General features: G+C 41.8%; 2 protein-coding genes, 1 long non-coding RNA gene and 1 pseudogene across 9 annotated transcripts; 3 read left to right on the forward strand and 1 right to left on the reverse strand.

Annotated features, from left to right (window-relative positions):
* Window positions 1-97: 97 nt before the first annotated feature.
* Window positions 98-3528, reverse strand: LOC103984876 (probable methyltransferase PMT15). The gene is made up of 6 exons (XM_009402442.3): window positions 2421-3528; window positions 1672-1882; window positions 1291-1588; window positions 809-1201; window positions 656-733; window positions 98-583 (listed from the first exon to the last, which is right to left on the reverse strand). Exons 1-6 carry the CDS (start codon window positions 3108-3110, stop codon window positions 358-360), a joined length of 1896 nt encoding a protein of 631 aa, XP_009400717.2. The 5' UTR covers window positions 3111-3528; the 3' UTR covers window positions 98-357.
* A 4236-nt stretch (window positions 3529-7764) lies between these two features.
* Window positions 7765-12680, forward strand: LOC135612413 (F-box protein At4g00755-like; annotated as a pseudogene).
* A 629-nt stretch (window positions 12681-13309) lies between these two features.
* On the forward strand, window positions 13310-16365 carry LOC135612414 (vacuolar protein 8-like). The gene is made up of 2 exons (XM_065108691.1): window positions 13310-13623; window positions 14578-16365. The coding sequence occupies exon 2, from the start codon at window positions 14601-14603 to the stop codon at window positions 16275-16277; it is 1677 nt and encodes a 558-aa protein (XP_064964763.1). The 5' UTR covers window positions 13310-13623; window positions 14578-14600; the 3' UTR covers window positions 16278-16365.
* Window positions 16366-19114: 2749 nt separating this feature from the next.
* Window positions 19115-22958, forward strand: LOC103984879 (uncharacterized). 7 transcript variants are annotated; one of them, XR_010486965.1, is made up of 7 exons: window positions 19115-20968; window positions 21129-21187; window positions 21296-21367; window positions 21680-21748; window positions 21856-21932; window positions 22035-22456; window positions 22544-22958. It is a non-coding gene; the product is annotated as an uncharacterized LOC103984879 (long non-coding RNA). The 7 variants fall into 7 exon arrangements; XR_001978050.2 differs by having other exon boundaries at window positions 19115-21187; XR_001978051.2 differs by having other exon boundaries at window positions 21129-21367.
* Window positions 22959-24385: the final 1427 nt, after the last annotated feature.

Consider the following 24385-nt stretch of genomic DNA (forward strand, 5'->3'; position numbering starts at 1 on the left):
TCACCTCAAGGAAAACAAAGAGATCAAAGCATGTACTTACTGCAGACTTACAAAAGTTGAGAAGCTGCAGAACCAGTTCACCTGTGAAGGACCAACATGAGAAACCAGTAAGGGTTCACATTACAAATTTCTTATACAACCCCCCCTCTTGCATCATAATAATCATGTCTATTGAAAGTGCCAAGAGAATCGAGGCAGCTCGGATCGAATGAATTACAACAACAAACTACGACGAAAAGAAAAAAAAAGAAAAATGGCAGCTCGGATCGAATGAATTACAACAACAAACTACAACAACAACAAAAAAAAGTAGTGAAATCAAGAGAATAAGATCTTAATAGTCCTCTGCTATGCAGCCTATTCTTGGTTTGGTCCAGGAGCTGTCCAGTATGTCTTCACCACCAGAAGGAGCTTCTCCCTCTGGAGAGGGCCGTCTTCGTGATCCATGATTCGACTGTTCCATCTCATTCCATCTGCAATGCTCTTGATCTTGACCAAGGCATCCACATCATCCCTAATGATCACCGTGCCTTCGGGTCTCAGGATCCTATCCATCTCCAACAAAATGTCCTCCATCTCACATCTGAAGTAGAAGAATGGCAGCTTGTCAGTCGAACATGAGCAGCTACATGATGCAGAATCAAATCCTTCTTACCTGTCCTTGTAAAGAGTGAACACTGAATCAGCATGAAGGAGATCATACGTCCTCGGATATGTAGACATTGCCTCACACCTGCCATGAACGGATATGTGAGTTAGAGCAGATTCCGGCACCAACAGTATCAGATATGTGAATTGAGTCACTTGCCAGTCCTGATAGGTTCCAATCAATCCACGCTCGTAGATGACTCCGAGAGTGTTAACATCAGCTGCTGTTGGCACAATGTTCATCACCCAAAGGGGGTCATCGATCAGCGCAGCAGCAAAGCCACCAAACTTGGCGTTCATGTCGAGCAGGTTGCGGTACCTCCCCTTCTGCCCCAGTTGGTTGATCACCGTCTTGTAGTACCCAACCCTGTTCTTCCACAGCTCTGTATCTTGCAGGAACACCTCAGGTGTAGCTCCATCGATGCTTCCACGCGCGATCCTGGGCGGCACCGCCGTCAGTCTTTCAGGCCACTTCTTCAGTTCTCCGCCGGAGATCTCTTCGACTCTGACCACCTCGGGCAGGGGGGTTATGCAACTCTCCGTCTTTGTGTACCTACCACCACAAAATTTATAGCAGATCATCAGCCGAAAAGATAAGACTTCATTGGATTGGCTGTCTGTGAATCGTGTCCGAGAGCGTACCAAGCTGTATCAGGATTCTGTGATTGGCAGAACTGGGGTGATCTAACCGTCTTGCGATTAGCTTTGCAGCCGATATGATTGATAGGCTTCTGCCAGATCGCGATGTCTCCTTTCTCCTTGAGTTTGTTCCAGCACAGGCTCCTGGCAACAGCTTCGATGGCTGATTGCTCATGGTTCAAGTCCTCCCGTGTTCTGTCCCACCCCTTCCAATGCTTCTTCCAGTTAACCGGCGGACCAGAGAGGATCCAGTAGCCGCCAGGCCTCAGAATACGATCGACCTCGATCAGGTACTGCCCATCTTCGCACAGTGATTACGACAAACAGTTTGAGGGCGGATCCAAGAAGCAGAACCAAATCTAAGGAGCAGCAGAATTCGAGTACCGTAGAGGTGCCAGGGGATGAGGCACCTTGAGCAATGGGCCATGTCGAAGGCCCTCGACGGGTAGGGGAGGCGGATCGAGGCGAGCACGCCGATCATGGCCGGGACGCCGCGCTCGAGGGCGAATTGGACTTGTGCCTCGTGGGAGTCCCTCGGCGCGAACGACATCGTTAGCACGTTGCGGGAGAGGAGGTACGCCCCCCAGCTCGCCACCTGCACTCGGCATGATCCAACAATAGGCAATCAAGAAAGATCCAAAGAGCTCTCATAGCTTCTTGATATGAAGAAGGTGAACGAATCCAGTGTACAAATTACACCACCGATTCAAGCATAAGCCACCGGGTTGACCTCAACGCCAGTTTACGGTGAAACAAGAGTTGACTTTGGCCAGAGTTTACCAGTCTCAAACAAGATAATGAATCGATCTAATTGGCCGACACAGATCCGAAATTAAATGCAAAAAAACAAGTCCAAAATAACCCCATGATTTCCTGATCGAATTTAATCTCGAGAAACTACGATCATGTGTTCTTCAGGAAGAAACAGTAATCCCTGTTCCATTACCACGGCGAAAACCAATGCCAACAGGACGCCGGGAATCATGGCCGAAAAAAAGACAGATCTTTCTGCTCTCGCCATGCCCAAAATCCAATAATTGCCCGGAGCAGCGTTGACCCGCCGGCATCCAGAACCGGAAAGCGAGAAGGAAGAGCATAAACAGGGGAAGTAGAGAATAGAAGGAACCACTCACCCCGCAGCCGGTGTCGACGGCGGTCCGGATCGACCCGTCACTTAGAGAAATAAGCCGGTCGATGTCGTCGATGTACGCATCGGCGCCGTTCGGGAACATGGTCCCGCCGCCGGGGAACCGGAACTTGTCCCCGTCGACATGGATCCAATTCTGGACCGCCTTCTCCACCGTGAGCTCCTTGTGCGGAACATTGGCGAACCACGCCGTCTCCCGGCTCGCCGGCCACGGGAACGGGTTCCTGTACCCCGGCGGGGCCGGGATTAGGCACTTGAGGAGCTCCCCTTTCGTAGGGCAGTGCCGCTCCCGGTAGATGAGCCGGTCCCGGTCGAACCGCAGCGACCGGTCCCGGTCCTCGCACGGCGTGTACTCCGAGTACTTGATGTCGCACGCCGGAAACTCCCGGACCGACGGCGCCCCAGCCGCCGCCTGGTCCGCCCCGTGGTGGACGGCGAAGTCGAGCGCCGCGGCGCGGCCGGTGATGGGGGAGGCGGCCGGGTTCCGGTCGCAGGAGACGGCCGTGACGACGGTGGAGGTGACGGAGGTGGCGCCGCTCCCGTGCTGCCAAATCCCCAGGAAATAGGAGGCGGAGCAGAGGATGGCCACGACGCCAAGGCGCAGCAGATTCGTCCGCTTCCAAAATGGCTGGTACAGCTTCCACACGCCGGAATAAGGGTTGGTGGCTCCCGCCATCCCTCACACGTCACCTTTAGCGGCTTCTCCGGCCAAACTACCGCCCAAGGCGTCACCTTTAATGATCCCAAACAGAGAAACAGAGGAGGAGAAAGAGCAGAGAGAGGAGGTGAGGGAGACGGAAGTGCGTGAGACTGTATCCAATCACTTCTCGAGACAATTCTATATAGAAGAATGGGCTCGGAAGCATGTGAAGAGGGGGAGACTTTTCCAAGCGAAATTTCGTAGCATATGAATGCGGTAACGTCTCCCCCGGAAGACCTTTGGATTTGGGTGGGACATGGCGTGACGCTTCTGCATGGAATTGGATGATGACTTCCTTTCTACCCAGGAAAAGAAGCATCGCTACGTCCTCACCTATCGACGAGAGAAGACGTTCAACGGTGGGACGATTCCATGCACGTAAAGAGGTTTCGCCGCTGTAACAACCGTCTTCATACATCCCTTGTTCTCCACTGTTCTCGTGAAGAGTTCTCGTGCCCACAGTCCAAAAAGGATTGTACGTGTGGGGCGAGGAAGGAGCACGGCCGCTGTTCTGCATCTGGTGCAGTGGCGGACACCATGAAGGTTGCAGAGCGGGTGATGATCCAGTTCAAGGACAAACCAAACCCAATGATGGGCGGGGGTCCATTCTCGGCTGCGTTTGGTGTGCCCATGAAGAGAGGGAGAGTCAGGACAGGCAATTCCTGAGCACCCCTTGTGAACCATACCAAAAGAACACCTCCCCGGTGGATGCTCAACAAGAAGATCTCAAGACCCAGCCTTTTGTAGATGTCGCCACAGTTCAAGAAACAGCAAGAACAGTAGAATTCTTCTGATGCAAGCAAAAACTTGGCTTCAATCATAATTGCTTCACTCACCGGCAAGGCAACTTTTGCCACTGTCTGCCTCATGTTTATGCCACTCATTGACACGAACAACATCAGTGATGTTTAGGTAGAATGAACACAGGCCCATCACCATCAAGTATCCTTCTCGAAAGATAAATCCAGAGGGAGGCAACAACATGCATGATCTTTAGGCAGTAGGTAATTATGCTCACCTAATCACGGTAGCCACTGGCTTCGCTTGTTTGTCACCTGGCAGTGGAAAACCAGCATGAGAAAGCTAAACCCGGTGCTGTGGTTTAGTTCACCGGTCACATCCCGGGCTGTGGACTCAGCTGGTCCACGGTCTTGACAAAGTTGCACGGCATCATTGCCAACCTAATTGTCCCCATCAGTGAAGCCACAGTTCACAGGCACCCCATGTGTTCGACTGATCTCGCGGAGAGGGCACCTCTGTTCGCCGAACAAAGCTGCCGTCTTCTTTCTCCTGCGGCGGCCATTTCCACGGTGGGCTTTCCCCCACACCCCATTCCTGTGGTCGATTCGAATCCTTTTACACGGTTCGAGTTTACCTCATTTCGATGTCGATGTCTCTTCGATACTCGAATTAGGATCGATCGAGAGAGATGGAGAGATCTTTAACGTGCATTATTAATCCATCAAGAGAGCACATACGGCGTCTCTTTCGTTCTTCTTCTTTCCTGTGAAAAACGGGCGACAGATTGCAATCGATGCAGACACTCTACTGATCTCGATCGAGTTGGTACTTCGCGGTACGCTTATCCCCGTTTCTCGCTGCTTGCGATCGCATTGAGAGGTAGAGATCTTCGTATCTCAAGTTGTAACTAATCTCTGGTTTCGATTAGCTACCGTTTACATATCATCCCATCTCGTCTATTAAACTATGAATTCTACATTTAATAGGGTCAATAAATACCACTTATGATTGATATTTCTTACCATTATAATTATTAAGATGATAAATAATATTATATATATATATATATATATATATATATATATTCATTTGAGATATAATACATGAATATTTGAACGTTATATTATTGTCAATACGAGACTCTTTATCGAATCATTCGAATCTCTTATTTTTTTTCGATACATCTTATACAATTAAAATTAATATTAATAAATATACATACTTATTTTTTAAGTTATTTAGTTAAAACCTGATTTATGTGGTTTTATTGACGAAAATTATGATTGATCAAATCTATTGCTCCCCTAAAAATTAAAACAATAAAAAAAATCATGTCCCACTTATCCATTAGACTATTCTACCAACAGTGAATGAGGTGATGTGCATTAAAGTTGGAACAATAATTGAAATCGCCCATAAGTCAACAATGTGTGATCGACTCACGTTATATATGTCATGGTTTGCTGAGCCTATTAAATAAGAATAAAACTAAATGAAACAGTGGGGTTAGATAATTATTATCCAATGAATAGTTCGATCGACTTTTTTTTTTGTCGTTTTATTGTGATAATATATTCGGCACTTATCGATCCAAGTTGGATAAGCTCAATCAATCAAGTCCATGTATTAATGCGATTACATTATTTGTCACTATTCAATTTGATGTGATAACCATTTGTTGAGTCTATTACATTATCCTAACATGATTAAGACATTTATGATATATGAAATTTCATATCAAAAATCGATAAATACGACTTGGAAGAAATAATTCAATCAACCTTTTTCTTGTATACGAAAACTCAAAATTTTAGGATAATTAGCAAATTGATAAATAAAAATAAATAAATTTCATTATTGTTGTCACTACAATTGCTTTATAATATCATGTACATAATCCGATCTCGGGGGTCCATTGGTGGGCTCTGATGGTTGGACTATTACATTTCATTGTCTCTTTATTCGTATGGAAACTCGGATAAGTCAATGATTTTTGTATTTATCCTTTTGCATAAATATTATAATTTTTATTAATTAGTTTACCTAAAAATATATTTACTATTGGGCTTTTACTTGATGACTTCATCCTAATTGATTATGTAGCTTCATCTCTCTCGTAACCTCTCTAGTTTCATTTTTGTGATTATCTTTTTCTTTTTTATTATCCTATTATATTGTTGTAGACTCTCCCTATGGACTCTATTGTCCTTATCACTATTGTTACTTACTCTCTCCATCACTTGTAGTCTACCCATTTATCGTTCTATCTTCCGTCAACGTAATTGTCAATCGGTTCTATTGGCTATCAACGATCATTGACCTAGCTTTTTTTTTTTTTTTTTGTCATTAACTCAATTATTTGCGAAAGAGATGGAAGAAGAAAAAGATGAGGAGGAAAAGGAGAGAAGAAGGTGAGGAGGAAGAATAAATAGAAGAAAAAATAAAAGGAAGAAGAGAATGATATTTTGGAATATTTTAAAAGAGTAGTTTAGATATATTAAAATATGATTGTAGAATGTAAAATGAGGTTTATAAATAGTAATCCTTTTTTTTTCTTACTATGACGAAAATGTCCTTAATCAAATTCATAAATGATGTTGATAATCCATCAATGAATTGATTTTTGAGATTAATCAGTCTGGTCTAATTCAACTAAACCAAACTCGACTTGACGCGATTGGATCAAATCGATCATTAGTGGGTTCGAACAACTCGATTCAAGAGCTTTATGGGTATTTTGGCATAAATGAGATGTCTCAGGAGACACCATCAAATAAGAAAGGTAAAATATCAATTTTTATTCAGCTCATCTACGTCTTAATTAAAATGATAATTTACTTATATAATATTTGTGAATATATGTTAACAATTTTAAGTGGTGACGATACAGCGGACCTACTTATCAAATTTTTTTAAAGATATAGTTAACCTAATCGATAAAATTTACTACTAAAATTAATATAAAAAATTAAATATTATCCTTGATCATTTGTTTAAAAAATATGAAAATTTTCATATATTGGGTGGCATATATTTTTTAAAAAATATTTGCTTGTTTCATTCAAAGATTATATAACATGTGAATTTATGAGCGGAGGAAGATGGCGATGTAGATCCCAATGCTCGACAATTACGTTAGTGTCGACATAAATGTAAAGCGATGAAAGAGCTGATCAACACTTATATCGATGTCGACAACGATACAAGGAAGGGCAACGTTGCTCTGCATTTGCATCATCGTTGATGTAGATGCTGAGCAACATCGTCATTCCCCGCATCGTTGTTAGTGCTAATGCATATGTAGAGTGTCGACATCTATGTTCTTCTTTTCCTCGACAACAATGTGAGGAAGGATAGTATTGCTTTACATCTATGTTGAAACCGATGCATATGCTAAGCAGTATTGCCCTTTCTCGCATTGTTGTTGGTGTCGATGCAAATATAGAACGTTGACATCAACATTGTCTTCTTCCTCGTCTTCTTTTGCCTTACATTTCATCATCACTCTCCTTCATCGTCCTTCTCATCTCCTACAATAAGTTACAGAAGTACCCAACGTTCTCACTAAATACAACAACAATAGTCGCGACTCTCAACGATGTCGTCGTTTATCACTATAAAAAATATAATTGATACATTAAATTTATCTGTTTGCCCATCATTTTTATACGTATTGTCATATGTTATATTTTTTATTGATAAAATCGATGATAAATAAAATTAAATATTTTATTTTTATAATAAAAAAATTAATATAAATTTTTGAAGTCTAAATATCATAATATTAACAAATTAAAATTAACCATCTAATGGATCTCAGTCTGTCGCCGTTACCGCCGACCCGTTTTTATCCCTCTCGTGCCCTTTTGTCTCGTGCAGCGTTTTTTGTGTTCGACTTCGTCCCCTCACCCAATTTCTCTAGGGTTTCTCGCAATGGAATGATCCTGCTGTCGTCGTTTCGCTTCGCTCGTCGTTCCTCCTCCTGTTCTTCTTCTTCTTCGTCTTCGTTACTATTCCTTGTCCTCTCTAGGTGACAATCGCGCTTTCGATTGTGTTTTTGTCCTTTTCTGGCGTCTGTTTTGTTCTGTTTTTCGTTGGAGGCAATGCGTTCGACTCGGTGTCTTCAGGAGGATTGGCGATGGTGAATTACTGGGATTTCTTGAAATGGCTGGGAACGGACGCCTCCACCAGCGTGATCACGCTCCTTGACGACCCAGCGGATCTCGTGCGGCTCAGTGCAGTGTCCTGGTCCTTGCGCCGGTTCGGTATGTACTCATAATCGCTTCGGCAAGTAGAATCGGTGCGTTTATTAGGGATTAAGTAAGTGGTATTAGGACGTCCATCTCGCGAGTGTTGGATAAATACGTTTCCATTGGTGTTTTTGCAAACTGAAGTTTGCTTGCTTTGAGTTGATATGATTAATATTATGAGGTAAACTGACTTATGTTAAATGCGACATTATTGGGATATTTTTTTTCCCTCTCCAAGTGCTTAATCTTGTTGATATAGTTGACTGAACAGATCATGCAAGGGCTACATGTAAATTACTGTTGCAGATTGGACTCTGAATTTTAGTGGCTAGTAGGAATTCCAGAAAACTGACTTGACATTGATATTTCAAATCTCTCAATGTAGCCATTGAATGAATAATTGTCTTTCAATTCATTGATTTCATCAAAAATTTAATAACGTTGTCAGCATCATGAAGAGATCGATGCTAATAATTGTTGATGTGTTGAACACTTAAAGTTATTTTACCATATGAGACAAAAGTGTTTTACTTTATGTACATCAAGATCAATGGTTGTCAGCAGTTAATGTGGGGGCTGCCATGAGTTTGTACGTGTTGTCTATGGTCCATGACTTTTCATCAAATATTTAACAAAATAGTTGTAATTAGTGTCACTTAGTACTTCCTATCACGGTAATTGTAACATAAGGATAAAGCTATTTATAAAAATGCCTAGGTGTACCATTTATTCTGATTGATTATGTAGTAATTTGCTTTTAAGCTTGCATCTAGTTTGACTACACTTTTTTCAACGTAATGAATGGAAAATGTATGATCAGCATTGGTTATCTAAGGAAGTTTATGTACCAAAACATGAACTTGACGAACAAGAGTAACGCAGTATCTTGCAAGTTTTCTTAATGAATTATTGAGTTTTATTTATCTTTCTGATTTGGTACTTGATGAAAAGTTATACAAGCTCAATACTTAGTTTTTCAAATGCTCTTGCTAGTGGAAACTAGGATTTTAGTCTAAGCTACCACATTTGTGTTTGAATACAAGGTCTTTATGAGTTTGCTAGAAATTTTGGTGGAGAACGCTATGTTTCCTTGTTATTCCTTGGGATGGTAAGGGGAAGTTGGGAGCCTGATGTAGCATGCAGTTATTAAAAGGGAAAAGTAGGATGACATTAAAAATCATTAAACACTCCTCCACAACTTCTTGTTTGATGCTTGGCTTGGAATTATGCTATCCCCTTCCGTTTTGTGTTTGCCAATACATACAAATGTGGCGTTTGGTTTTTTATCAAATTAAAGTTTATATATATCCTTATACTTCAAAATATGTATACTCTTATTATGCTTTTACGAAGTTACAAATGTTAAGGTTCTGCTTAAAATTTGTGACTTCTCTCATAGATGTCCAATTCCTTCATATATGCCCACAGAAAGTTCTAATCTATAATGTTTATAATGTTGCAATGATTCTTGTGAAATAATTAGTGTGCCAAAGGGCATGTATCAAATTTTGGCCGTGGTTTCAGAATGTTTTCCAGAATGTCAGACACTTAATGCTAATGGATTTGGTGTTGTTGGTTAGACAATGAAATCGGCTTTGCACATATAATGCCTCGTGCAAGTCTCTTGTTTCAGTCTCTTCTGTCATATAAACACTAAGAGACTATGTAATATCTGATGGGGTGTTTTTTGCTTGTATGTGTATCAGTGCACTCTTAAGCTTTAGAAACAACTTTCTTTTAAATATTGTCTTGTTCAAATTACATAATTTATTTTAATGAGCAATTTGAAATGTACTGCAGTTATTGTAAATAAATTTTGCAAAAGTTTATGCTCAAGATTTTGTCCGGACACATTGAATTTCCCTCTTGTCACTGAAGTAAGCAACACTAGCAAGATTGCAGAAGTGGGGTCTAGCAGTGCTTTGGAATGGGAAAGCCTGGAGAGAGAGCATAGAGCATATGCGCTTTTATGTCACTTGATTGTTTCTCTTGAAGGTAAAAGGGACTGCATTCATCGAGCTGTCTGTGCTTCCAGTACTGATAATTATCCAGATGAAAGCATTGAGAACACATTGGAGAGCAGTGATTTAGTTGATCAGAGACCTTCTTACTGGTCAAGTGGGGGACAATATGATCCTGGAGTGTCTGAGAGTCTCACTTATAAACTTGCAATCTCTGTGTTGTGAGGGAAATAAAGATTCAGCCATTTAAAGGTTTTTATTTGTAAGATTTGAGATATTTTATTTACAGCACTCATTTTGTTGCTTAGCTCATTATTATTTGCTCGTGTATCTCTAATACATAATGTTTATTCAGCTTTTTTCCAGCCTGACCATCCCATATACTCGGCAAAGTTTGTACGATTTCGAATGGACCATTCTAGATTAAGACAAGGGACAGATAATTATGAAGAACAACAATTAGCTTCTGATGACTACGACAAGTGGACATATGTTTCTCCTGAATTTCCAATGGAACAGGTGATTTATAGCATTTCAGACATTCTCCTAAGTCCTAACATACTGCAGTCTTGCATTAAATGCTTTGGTTCATTTATTAGATTACAAGGCTAATAAACATCTATATAGAACTAGTTCATATGTTTGACTCCATTCATGTTGTTCACCACGTAGTATGGAAAACTAAATAATCATCTTCTGATGACAATTAGAACCACACATACATTTCCCAGATTTTCCAATGCAGGTGATTTGAGTTTTATGCTATTCTCTGAGCTGTGTCCCCATTCAAATGATAAGGGCTAATAAACCTCCATATAAAGTCCCAAGTCATATGTTTCTTTTTCTTAGCCATGTTTAGAACATAGTTTTAGACTTGTTTGCAAATAGTTTCACCAAGGGAGCAGATAAACTTGTGTAAAGTGTGAAGTCATATGGTCTAGAAGTTATTGTGAGTTGCAATTAAAATCATTACTTAGCTTTGTTGGTTATATTTTGCTCCAGAAGGTGATAGTATGCTCTTTTTTAAGGTTTTTTTTATTTTTTTTCTTGGATTTAAATTTTTTTGCTTAAGTTTAGGTTCTGTAAGGAGCTTTTCTAGGATATCCTGTTCAGGACCACTTTGATGTCTATATCTGAAATACTGAGCCTTTGAAGTACATGATGCACAAGGTGAGGATTGTTCAAGCCTTCAAGCTACTCATGTTCTTATCTGAAAATATAGGTGGCTAACATGGTCAAATGCCTCATTTTATATGAGCATACATTGATATCCTTATTGGAAAATCATGTAAATTTATGGAGACATAGTAGTCTAAAAGAAGAGTTGTGCACACAAATCACAAATGCAGTGGTTGGGATCATGATTTAGATATCTTCAGTTGTAGGTACTTCATTAAGATGTATGCTAGAGTGTGCAGTATGTCATAGAAATATGCAGAGTGCAAGGAAACTGAGATCATGATTTACCTTCTCTCCTTTTCTATCTATAGAAGTGTCTATATGCTTTTTACATGTATTGGAGTAGATAATTGTATCCAGAAAATTCTGTAAAGTTTGCTTTCCATAGCTTTGTGATGATAAAACCATTATGTAAGCCGGGGATTTCTCTGACTTATCAATCCCTCTTGGAGCACCATCACATCAAGTAAAAAAAGGGTGAAGTGTTTGATGTCAATGTATTAGTTAAAAAAGATGTTGCTTTGAGTCATAAAATCTGAGACATGTGACTAGTTACTCATATTGGTTTTTTTCAGTTGAAGGATAAAAACAGGAAATTATTAGTAAAAGATTTGCCTCTGCAAGATCTAACTTTGACCTGAATCATTATTTGTCCAGGAGAATGTATTACAATCTTTCAAGCTTCCACTCCCAGTTATCTGTGTTGGTGGAATGCTGCAGATTGAACTGATGGGTAGAGTCCAGAAGCAAGCAGTGGATGGTTTGTATTACATATGGTGAGTGTCTGGGCCATGCTTTTCTTTTTATGTGCGTGTGACCATGTATCCAAAGTGAAATTGGACTTTCCATTTGAAGGAGTGGTTTACAAGGGTTCTATGTGATGCCTTCGAGCATACAACGAATAGATCTAGTAATTGAATTGAGTTGTGGATGCTCAATATCATATTGAAATTCCAAGTTAACTGCCTTTGCATAACTACTGTGGAAGTTGATATAAACATAGATTATGATGATTTTCTTTTCTAACATTATGATGGATGTTACTGAACTCGTCTTTCATGTTCTTATTGCATGTTGAAGTGTATGCCATGTGCAAGTAATGGGAAGCCCACTTTCTCCATTTTTTGAAGTTGAAATTGACGATGCTTCGGGAAGTTTGGTATTGAAGCACTTCCCACGGTCCAAGTGTGGCACAGTACCTGTTGGAACTGCAGAAGCTAAGATCACAGAGATGTTTCCTGGCATTCGTTTGCAGCCAGACTGATGAATCCAGGAGCTGGCAGGTGGTGGAACCACGATTCTTAAGTACACCGCTGAGACCTGTACATTCTTGTTCCGATGAGGAAGATTACGGTGATGATTCTGATGGTGGTCACTTTCCCGAAAGATTGTCCATTCCTGGATTCCTGGTTCTGGTAGCTGATGGATTGTTCATGAAGTTAATTTTTTGTTGGGTTCTTTGAATTATCAAAAACCATGATATCATACATATGAAGAATGAATCATTCTGTCATCCGTCTGGATGCTTAAATTCCTCTTACAGGTTTGCACATTGGTACTGAATGTCGAAGGAATTAAAAGTTTCAGGTGCAAGCCCTTCTGATATAATTGATGATGACTCACAGTCACTTATCTTCACAGGTGTATGTGCTTTTCTTAACTTTCATCTCTGCTGCTTTGCCTTCAGATTCTGTCTCTGTAGGGCTTTTTCTTTTTCCCTGCTCTTATAGTGTTCATTATAAAGGCATTGTTCTTGTGTCTAGTGATTGATGGGTTGATGCAAGAATACTTTATGAATGATTAGGGATAGTTAGGTTGAGGCCCTTGATTAGGGATAGTTAGGTCATATACTGTTACTATTAAACAAAAGACCAGAATAAGAAATATGATCTGAAGTCATTTATTTAAAGCCAAGAAACAGTGGTTTTCACAGAACCAGAAATGTTGCTGCAGCTGCTGCTGCTGTGGCGGTCTCGACGCATGTCTCCTTTTATCTGAACGTGCATTGCACGTGAGCCGAATGAACGGCTCTTGCTGCATCTGATGAAGGGAGGATGCCTCACGCACCTCGAGATCCGGGATCCTGTCTGCTATTTCAAGATGCCACTGAGATTTGAATGAGGTTAACACTTCTTTTTTACGCCTTCAAGTTTCAACTCCCTCTCTCGGTCTTACCGTCTTCGTCTCGTTTAACCCCTCTCCTCTTCCTGTGGTACAGACGAAGGCGAAGGATAAGGTTCGCTCGCATACTTCGCTTCTCCTCGGGCGTCGCTTCGTCCCCAAAGCACAAGGAGTAGCCTCCGCTCCCCGCGTGAAAGCTTCCTCCTCTCGTGTCGCTTGTAGCTCAAGCAAAGCAAGGTGCCTCCTCCGCCTCCTTTCTCCTCTCTTCTAAGCCAAGCCTTCTCTCCCTTGTTGAATCCTCCTCGGCGCTCGTCGCTCGCCGCTCGCCGCTCGCCGCTCGCCGCTCGCCGCGGTGTTTGAAGCTAATTAACGCCATTTAATTTGATTGAATTTGTGGGTCCGGTTCGATTCAACCGGATCTGAATCGGGTACGAGAGTTCTATAGTGTAGTGGTCCCTTTTTGTTCGTGGTTGGGCTTTTAGGAAAGCACAGCTTTGTCCCTCTCTCGGCCAGCCTTTAGCAGCAGCTAAACACAAGCCCTGCTTCACGTGCAGGCAGCTCGTCTTTGGATGCATATGTTTGCTTCTCGCCGAGCTTTTTGAATGGCCTTCTCCAATTCTGTAGCCATAGAAATGCCCCTTAGATCAAGGCTCCCACTTGAAGACATGTAGCACAGCTATCATGGCCTAGAGAGGTGTGTGGCACAGCTAAATGGAAAGAACTAGAAAAAGAAGCTGGGAGAGTTTGTACTTTGTACGCCTCACCCAGTAGCTAATGTTCTTTTTGAAGCACTGGATTGGACAATCCCGGCAAAGAACAGTAAGCTTAACAGTTTAATGGGGGTGAGGCCTGATGCTTACATCAATCTTTGGCCTTGTATTCCTCATGGTAAATTGTCTGAAGCTACCAACTTTCAGAGATTACAGCAACTATTCTTTGTTCTTGACTTGGTTGGTCGGACATTGTTATCAACCAACGAGCCTCATATGATCTGAAAACGATTCCCACAAGCTTAGCAAGCAATCTTTACCTTCCTCGCAATCTCTTATATTATGGTAGCAATCTACTCTTTCCAGCTTCATCTCTCATCATAGATAGCCACCTTCCCCTTTTCCCCATACAAACGATTCGATTCCGACGTCCCCTCCAAGTGTTTTTTTGACTGTCCTCTCGTTGCTCTATCCATTTCAGATCGCAGACGCTGCCTGTTATCCATGGCCGAAGAATCTGAGCCCACACAGGAAGCCGATTCCGCCGGGCAGTTACTATCCCAAGCGCGGCAGCTCGTCCCTGCGGCACTCGGCAAGGCCCGGGCCGCCACCGGCTTCCCAGGGAGATGGAAATCGATAATCTCCAAGCTGGAGCGCGTCTCGCCGTGTCTCTCCGACCTCTCGAGCCACCCCTGCTTCGCGAAGAACGAGCTCTGTAAGGAACTGCTACAGTCGGTGACGAAGACCGTCGCCGAAGCCATCGGGCTCGCCGGCCGCTGCTGTTCCGCAGAGCCGCTTTGCTCGGGGAAGCTCCGGATGCAGAGCGACCTTGACGCCTTGTCGGGCGAGCTCGACCTCCTCCTCAACGACTGTGAATTGCTGGTGAAGACCGGGGTCCTCGGCGACGCCGCCGCCGCCACCGCCATGTCCCCGACTGTTACCAAGTCGCCGACGCAGGACGGCGTGCGTGAATTGCTAGCCCGCTTGCAGATTGGCCATGCCGAGGCCAAGCACCGGGCCGTGGACGGCCTCCTTGAAGCGATGAGGGAGGACGAGAAGAGCGTTCTCGCTGCACTCGGCCGGAGCAATATATGCGCTCTGATACGGTTGCTCAGCGCGAACTCCATGAAGACCAGAGAGACGGCAGCCACCGTGATCTGCTTGCTCGCGGAGTCTTGGAGTTGCGAGAAGCTACTGGTTTCGGAAGGAGTGCTTCCACCTCTAATCAGGCTTGCAGAGTCTGGAAGTCTGGTATGTAGAGAGAAGGCAGTGGTCTCGCTGCAGAGGCTATCCATGGCCGCCGACACCGCCCGCTCCATAGTCGGGCATGGAGGTGTGCCGGTGCTGATCGAGATCTGCCAGATAGGAGACTCCATTTGCCAAGCAGCGGCTGCAGGGACGCTGAGGAATCTCTCGGCAGTGCCCGATGTCAGGCAGACATTAGCGGACGAAGGCATCATCAGAGTCATGATCGATCTCCTCAACTGCGGGATGGTTCTTGGTTCCAAGGAGTACGCCGCAGAGTGCTTGCAGAACCTCACCGCCATCAACGACGACCTAAGGAGGTCAGTCGTCTCGGAGGGAGGACCGCTTAGCCTCTTGGCCTACATGGACGGGCCATTGCCGCAGGAACCAGCGGTGTGCGCGCTGAGGAACCTGATCGGCTCCGTCGCTGTCGACGGCCTCATGTCGCTGGGCGTCCTTCCTCGGCTAGTCCACGTACTCAAGGATGGATCTCTCGGCGCACGGCAGGCGGCAGCCGGCATCATCTGCAGGATATCGAGTTCGTCCGAGACGAAGAAGGCGATTGGCGAGCTTGGCTGCGTGCCGTTGCTTGCCAAGATGCTCGACGCCAAGGCGAACACCGCGAGGGAGGTCGCTGCGCAGGCCATTTCGGGGTTGATGAGCCACCCGCAGAACAAGCGGGAGCTCAAGAAGGAGGAGAAGAGCGTGGCCAATCTCGTTCGCTTGCTGGATCCGAGTCCTCAGAACACAGCAAAGAAGTACGCAGTCGCTTGTCTCCTCTCCCTGTCGTCAAGCAAGAGGTGCAAGAAACAGATGATCTCCTACGGCGCCGTCGGGTTTCTCAAGAAGCTCTGTGAATCAGACATAGCTGGTGCCAAGAAGCTACTTGAAAGATTAGAGAGGAGGAAGCTGAGGGGCTTGTTCATCAGAAAGTAGGGGTGATGAATGCTTCATCATCGCTGATCTTGTACAGAACGAACGATGTTTCATCGACTCCAGGAAGAAGAGAGGAGTTGTTCATATCTACCATGTCTTTCTTGTAGATGTGTCGGAATCTCCCGATCACTGTGAGCTTGAATGCTGCTTCGTAGTCTCTGAGCCAAGACATGAAACTGAAAGGCCACGATTAGTTGTCTCGGCAGTGGTAGGTGATCACTCTGCTTCACCTGCACTGATCATGCAACTGCTACCTCGTCGGAGGATGTCTTGTTGGTGTGTCTCTTTCGGATGGTGTCGGTGGCGATGTCAGTGGTTGGGTGTTGGATGAATTCACCATGGTTTTTGTCGAATATTGGTAGAGATATTATAAACAATTTAAGTTGGTGCCAATCGATGAAAAATAATCGTATTACAAACAATAGGGAAAATATTTTCTTAATTCCAACTATGATGTTTCATATCGTAAAGAAAAAACCTTGTCATATCATAGAATGATGACGATTATTGGATCATATCATATCAATAATTTTATTAAAACTAAACTTCGCGTGAGAATCCTTTTCTCTCCTAGTGCTATAACCATCGAACTAGTTTATTTATATCTCGTGATTCGATTCTATATATATTAAGATTCGAAAAAGTAGATTAGATTTGATTAGATCAATTTTGTCACATCGAATTGTTTATCAAATTAGATATTGATAAACAATATAAGACGAATCGATCATCATTCATCATATTAGTATCATAGATCAATCTTCTCTTAGATATTGAAAAATGATTTGGGTCAATTTTCGAGCTATTCAGTTATTGAGATGTTTCTTAGGAAAATCAAAAGATAGTTCAAATCAGTTATTAGCTCTTCTATAGGACATTCGTAAAAAATATTTTGGGAAGACTAAAGGACGGTTCAGATCGATTACGAATTAGTTTCCCTACGAAATATTCGTAAAAATATTTCAAGAAGATTAAGGAATAGTTTAGATCAATTATGAGTAATCTACTTTACGAAATATCCATAGAAATATTTCAAGAAGATTAATGATATTGATTACAAGCCAACCCCTCCACGAGATCTACTTGAGATATTCTTCTCAACCCCTCCGACGAGATCTACTTGAGATATTCTTCTCCCTCTGGAGATTGGTTAGTGTAAAAACATATTCATAGCTTCCAAAAAATGAGAGAAAAAAATAAGACTACTAACTTAACGTCGAAGGGATCGACTTAAGAGAACCTTCTCAACCTCCATCTTTACGCAAGAACAAAGTCGAGAAGTCTCTGTTTTATTCCGAATGACCTTTCGCACTTGGATCAGGGCCATGCGGCATGCTCGATCTGTTATGATTTATGATTTATGTTTTGTTGTACCCTTTGCTTTTTTGACATTATTAATATACTTTATTTTGAATTCTTTCGGGACAAAAAAACTCTTGGGATGCAAATTAGTTGGATTAGGAAAACATGCTTTGGGTGCTTTCAGATGAACTTTTGCCATCTGAATCACACATCCACATCAAGTAATCACTCACTCACGAGCGGATGGAGATTCCAAGGAGCCAATCTTGAAGTAGGGTTGGTGGCCGTGAATACATACCATGGCGACACTCCACGGGCTCCTTTAAATATCAGAAGTTCTCTGTTGCTTGTTGAACCCTATCATTATCGCTTGCTTCTTCATGTCACTCTCGTTCTTGTTCTTGATGTGGAATTGGGGGAGTATCATAATAACGATTTTAATTACATTTGTCACAATATTTTCATAGGATAACTAATCTATTATTTTGTTTAATCTAAATCATCCATCCAAAATACTTAATCCAAATTAATAATAGTTGTCTCATCTAATATATTCTAATCATATATTATAATTTTTTATATTTTAAAACTCTGACGGATCAACATAGCCCGAAATCATTTTTGGCATCATTTGTGACAATCCAATCCAAATGCTACAATTGACTCTTTAATTTTATTAAGTTTAAACCATTGATTAAAATACCTCTTATGTTAATTATAATAAATCTACCTTAATCCTGCTTTATTTTCAATGCAAAACTAATTGGGTTGTTACAGAATTACCGGATACTCCGTCGTCTCCAGGTTCGCCTTTGGCGCGCGGCGCCACCACCTCCTCGGCCTGGCGCTCCACCGCGCCATCCTCGTCCTCCTCTCCACCTCCGTTCCCATCGCGATCCTCTGGTACTACTTCCGCCCCATCCTCCTCCTCCTCCACCAAGACCCTGCGCACGCCGCTGTCGCCAGAGACTACCTCCGCGCCTGCCTCCCCGATCTCTTCCTCCAGTCCTACCTCCGCCTGCCCATCAACTACCTCTTCGTCTCCGTCCTCCGGCTGGGCATTGGCCTCTGTTTTGACCAACAGCAATCTCGTTGTCTTCCTCACAACTTACATCTACCTGTCGGGCCTCCTCCGCCAAGAGTGCTTCAAAAGCTGAAGGTCGCTAGCCTTCTCCTAAACCCGCAGGCCACCGTTGCGTCCATGGGCATCCACATTCAGTCCACCTCTCTCGTCTACATCTTTCCGTCCTCGCTCAGCTTCGCGTGTCCACTTGGGTCAACAACGAGCTCAGTGCAAGCCAGCCCGACCGAGCCCGGCGAGCCTTCGCCGTCGGACTGTTTTGGTGATCTCTCCTGTAGAACTTCCTCTGATATACGACGTATAAATATACTTCTTAACGGGTCGAATGGATGGACAATCCGGATCCGCTCATTCTTGGATCCGTGGACCCCAACAGTGAATGGTCCCTGACCGTAACGGTTTAACTTCCAAAGGTGAGCCGTGTGAACTGTCAAGGCGCTTTCAGTTGGCGAGCTTCCCACTCTTCTTTGTCTTTTCCCCCCATTCATCTCGCTCCAAACCCTCGTCCCCTGCTCTTCCCCAATGCCGCTCTCGGGTTCCAAGATCACCTCTCGCTCCTCCTCTGTCCCCGCTTATCGGCGAAACCCCCATTTTCACGGCCGCCGCGGTAGATCCAGCACGAGGAGCGCTCCGGTTGGTGGTTGTCGCAATAGCTCCAGCGAGGGGAGCAATAGCCGAGATCTTCGATCAAGTGATCGAGAAGAAGTTTTCAGACAGTCACGTTCGTATCTTCCTTATTTTCTTTTCTGTTTTGGTTGCACTGGAGCTTTGTGATCCCGCTTTTGTACTAAAGATTTTAGGGAATCCTCTTTCTTGGATCTTCAAAAAATTGAGTATCCCTGATTAGAAGAAATAATAGTTGATCGCCTGAGGAAGGATCCTATATTCGTGTAGGCTTATGGTAATATAGTTCTTGATTCCTTCAGGGTCGGTTGGAGAGCTTCTATATTAATATGATTTCATAGAAGTTCAGATTAAGTTTTATTAATCTGAACAAACAGCCCCTATTAATATGATTTCGTAGAAGTTTCGATTAGATATGATTAATCTGAACAAATAGCTTCAAAAAGCACATGCCGGTACGAAGCTGTCAGTTAACAAGCAACAAGCAGTGGATTCCGATAAGGAGTTCATCTCTGTTCTTTATTTTTAGTGTTAATTGAGAATGGGAAATAAGTATATGTACAGTGGAAAAGAGAGATACAGGAGATGGATGAGAGAGACAAGAGGAGTAATAGGGAAAAATGAAGAGATAAAGAGGTACATAGAAGGAAAGTGGATGACAGAGAGAGAAAAAGGGTAGAAGGGGGTATAAAAATTTTTGCTGAGCTTCTTGCGGAAAAAAAATAGAGGAACTTGTTTGGACGATTGTCACATAAATATAGATTACTATCTCGACTGTCCAAGTAGATTGAAGGTCGAATTGATTAATTTTTAAATGGATTTATATAAATGCATGAGTATATGTATATGTGTGTGTTTGTGTGAAAGTGGCTGTATGTGTATGTGTGTCTATGTGCAAGTGGCCGTATATATTTGTGTATATGATATAGCTAATTTTAGTTGTTGCATGCAGATTAATTTCAGATTTAGTAATTGTGATTGTTTCAGCTATCATCAACGATATTACCTTTTCCTGCCTGGGACAGCCAGTGTGAGTAGTCATAATTATTGTTTAGCCATAACTTATTGATTGTAAACTGCCTCAATATATTTTTCTTCAGTAGACCTTTTTGCTCACCGTACAATTCCATGTATAAGATCACTGTTGGTTATCTTCTTACTGAATCTTTCATTGGAACCAGTTGGAGCATGTGATTTACTAGTAAAATAGTGCAGATAACTCCAGCAAGTTACCATGTTCTTTTTCTTTTCTGTGTTGTTTCTACTCATGTTTCTTCAACAGGATGCTTTTTATGTGGTTTATAAAATGCCTCAACTAAGTTATAGTTGTTTCGACCTTTAAATATGTGGATATGTCTGGCAGAGACCTTGTGTCTCCTGGAACTGAACAATCAACATGTTGAACAAACAATAAAAACAGCAGTATACCTATAGGAAGGCAAATGATGTCCAATTCCATAAAATTTTCTTCACTATTCTTGCATGATTACATATTTGACAATTAATTTTATGACCGTTTCCGTTAATTGTTGCAGCACACTTTTTTCTTGAACTGGAAATCAAGTATCATCCGTGTTTCTATTATACAAACAAATGGAACTTCTGGCTTTGAAATATTTGGTTGTGTTGAAAAAGTTGGTCATAAAAGCTGGAAATGTTTGTTGAGTTCAAGCCATTACTTCAGGTATATCAAACTGGACTTTCAATAGCATAAATGCCTAGAAACAAAAGCGTTACATGGGATAACATGTTGTAAGCATATTTGACCATGTTGCTGGGTTAATGTGTTGCTGGGGTTTTGCATTATGCATTCACAAGGACCAACCGTTTTCCATATGTAACAGTGGGCATGAGACAGGCATATAATTGGCATGGACATCGCATAGCCCCTTCGCCATGGAAGGTATCTTAATGATAAGCGGTCTCATACAAGCTTTACCTTATTTTCTTCAGCTGTGGCGGTAACTTTTCGATGATGTATGGTCACTTGATTTTGGATCTCTGCAACCAGGAGGAGACTATTGCACAATTTAGTGTCGTGTTTCTCCTTTCTGCGCTGTGTCCAGAGATTTCCTGTACTAAGGTACTTTATTTGACTGAGAAGAAGCCTTCATATTTGTTTATTGTTAGCCAATGCTACTTCCTAAATTGCTCCCAGTCGTTCAATGTGTTTTCTTCACCATACTGCTTATTTGAATTTTCATCTTTGCCCTGTTGCTATTCTCGAGGTCTACTTGAGATCACCATTTTTATGGTGAGCTATCTTTTACTGAGGCTAACACAGATCATTTTGAATTGGGCTGTTATGTTTTTCATGTCTGCCATGGTAGCTTGTGTTCTGAATGTTTCATAAACTGGAATTCTCTGAAGTGTACTTATTGTTCATTTCATGCAGCTATGTGGTGGAAAATCGTCAGAAGGCATAATTATTGGTTCTTTCTTATCTATGTCATAGGCAGCAGTGGTGATTATTATCTCTATTTCAGTATCCGGATATTTAAGTTCTGGTTTTCAATCTTTGCACCTACTAACTTTGAGGTATTTCCTTATTTTTCTTTTTTTGCGTACCAGGCATTAAAATTTTAAGTGGGAAACAACATCACAAATTCCTACATGGCCAAGTGATAAATGGTGCACTCCGGCAACAGGTTTGGCTTGTGGTCTCTTTTGCTTTCATAGCACGATTCTGCTAATTTTCCAACGCAAAAGAACCATTATGTCCCGAATTAATTCCCGACTCTTATCACTAGGAGGTGGGAAACCTTGGCAATGTTGGCGGGAAAGATTTGTTTCGTAATTTGTATCTCATCACCCCAACCACTCTCTTTACGTGGAAGAAGAGTTGGAAACAAATGGGAGAAGGACGGCGCTCTTTGGTCTGGCCCTTCGATTCCGTCCCATGGCATCAACGAGCGAGAAGAGCCCCACGGAGCGAAATCCGCCGCCGCCTCCTGCACTCGTCCCACCAATTCGAAACCCTTACTTGGATCTCGTCTCCTTCTTCTCCCGAAGGCGAAGACGGGACGGACCGTGGTGATGGAAGTCGCGGCGGGAGAAGGGGAAGGAGACTGCCTTCTCTGAAAAATGTTTCGGCAGTTGTTTCACGAAGTCAGAGCACCAGTTTCAGCCTACATGCGGCAGCCAAGAATCCAAGGTCATTCTGCCTAAAGAGGTTAGACCATGATAGATATAGTTATCCAAAGAACAATCAGGTTGTACGCTAATAGGCTATCAAACTGTTAAATGTGTCTGTGATCAGGAACACAACGGACCTACAAGACTTCCTTGAAAGGAGAATTCCTTTCCACGGATATAGTTACCCTGCAGCGCCACCCTCCTGACTGTCTGATTCTGATCCAAGAACTTAACATGGCTTGGTTGAGCTTCGCTACAGGTTTCTCCATACAAACTATGGTATGCATACTGTGATGAAACGAAATATAAGTTTGGATCACCTGTACGTGAGTGTATTCTCACTCAAATATTTCTCCATCATCACCATCTAAAAATTAGTTGCATGTCACTAGACCTTTCTCCATCATAAGTGTTTGATTCAGTATATTTTTTCTGATGATTCTCAAAATTATGTACATGCGAACTGTTCTTGAAATTCCAGTTTTCTGACTGTGGACATTTGACCACAATTAATGCATTTCAGAATGGATTTGTGACTATCGTTTGATATTGATTTGCCTGGTAAGGTTGTTTTTGCTGACAGGAAAGAATGGCTTCAACAATGTACAGTCATTTAATGACTGGTATTGTTTTTTAATAAATAAGTATATTGTTTTTAATTAATAAGATGGAATAACTTGGTTAGAGCATGTGGCTGTTAACCACAAGGTCGGAAGTTCTCAAGCCTTTGTCTCTTGGTAGATTAGAACTTTGCTTTTTGAAACAAAATATGAACTTTTTGTCTCAGCAAACGATATTATGAGTTTTTTGCCTTATCAAAGATCACCTGGTGATCATTTGATAGATTGATAGTTTTTGTTGAATTTTTTTGTCCTAATGAAGATGACCTAATTGTCAAAGGAAAGATTCACAGCCTTATAATCTCTTGAAGGATTAGAACTTTAGCCCTCCTTCCAGCATTTAATTCTTTATTTTTTTTCTACTTCCATAATACTGTTATTTTATTGAATCCTGTGTCTTAACAAATAGTGTTTATTTTTTATACACATTTGTTGTATGGTAGATTGATACTTTTTGTTGAATTCTTTGTCCTAACAAAGATCACCTAACTAGATGGATTTTGATAGCCTTGTTTCTTGATGGACTAGAACTTTGGTTTTTTTGAACAAAATATGAACTTTTTGTCTCAGCAAACAATATAGAAATTTAGCCCTCCTTCTAGCGTTTAATTCTTTATTTTTTTTACTTCCATAATACTGTTATTTTATCAAATCCTGTGTCTTAACAGATAGCGTTTATTTTTTATACACAGTTGTTGTATGGTAGATTGATACTTTTTGTTGAATTCTTTGTCCTACCAAAGATCATCTAACTGGATGGATTGGTAGTCTTGTCTCTTGATGGATTAGAACTTTACTTCTTTTGAACAAAATATGAACTTTTTGTCTCGGCAAATAATATTATGAGTTTTCTATCTTACCAAAGATCACCTGGTGATCATTTGATAGATTGATAGTTTTTGTTGAATTTTTTTGTCCTAATGAAGATGACCTAATTATCAAAAGAAAGATTGACAGCCTTATAATCTCTTGAAGGATTAGAACTTTACTTCTTTACACCGAATATGAATCCTTTTTCTTAGCAAACAATAGTATTACTTATTTGACTGATCAAAGGTCACCTAGTAATCATTTGATACACTGATTTTTTTTTGTTAAATTCTAAATTCTAATTTACAAAAGATCACCTAGTTGTCTTATGATGAAATTTTTGGTTGAATACATTTCCAAATAATCTTTGATGGATAAAAAACTTTACCTTATAAAGCCAAACATCATCTAATTGTGAACTGTCATAGTAGCTTTATACTCATCGAATTTGAATTTTCTACAAAGAACATCCCTCCTGCTCTTTGTTTCTAGATAGAATATCTAATCTTGCATTTAGTTTCTTTTATCTTACGTGA

This window comes from Musa acuminata, chromosome BXJ2-5 (assembly GCF_036884655.1).
Source record: "Musa acuminata AAA Group cultivar baxijiao chromosome BXJ2-5, Cavendish_Baxijiao_AAA, whole genome shotgun sequence".
Classification (NCBI taxonomy): domain Eukaryota; kingdom Viridiplantae; phylum Streptophyta; class Magnoliopsida; order Zingiberales; family Musaceae; genus Musa; species Musa acuminata.

What these genes read in the sequence shown, in the direction of transcription:
- LOC103984876 (XM_009402442.3), bottom strand. Translation starts at nt 3,110, where the DNA reads ATGGCGGGAGCCACCAACCCTTATTCCGGCGTGTGGAAGCTGTACCAG. An exon ending in CATCCCCTGGCACCTCTACG is followed by an intron (nt 1,589 to 1,671) that starts GTACTCGAATTC and finishes CACTGTGCGAAG; the next exon opens with ATGGGCAGTACCTGATCGAG. An exon ending in TTCACTCTTTACAAGGACAG is followed by an intron (nt 584 to 655) that starts GTAAGAAGGATT and finishes CTTCTACTTCAG; the next exon opens with ATGTGAGATGGAGGACATTT.
- LOC135612414 (XM_065108691.1), top strand. Translation starts at nt 14,601, where the DNA reads ATGGCCGAAGAATCTGAGCCCACACAGGAAGCCGATTCCGCCGGGCAG.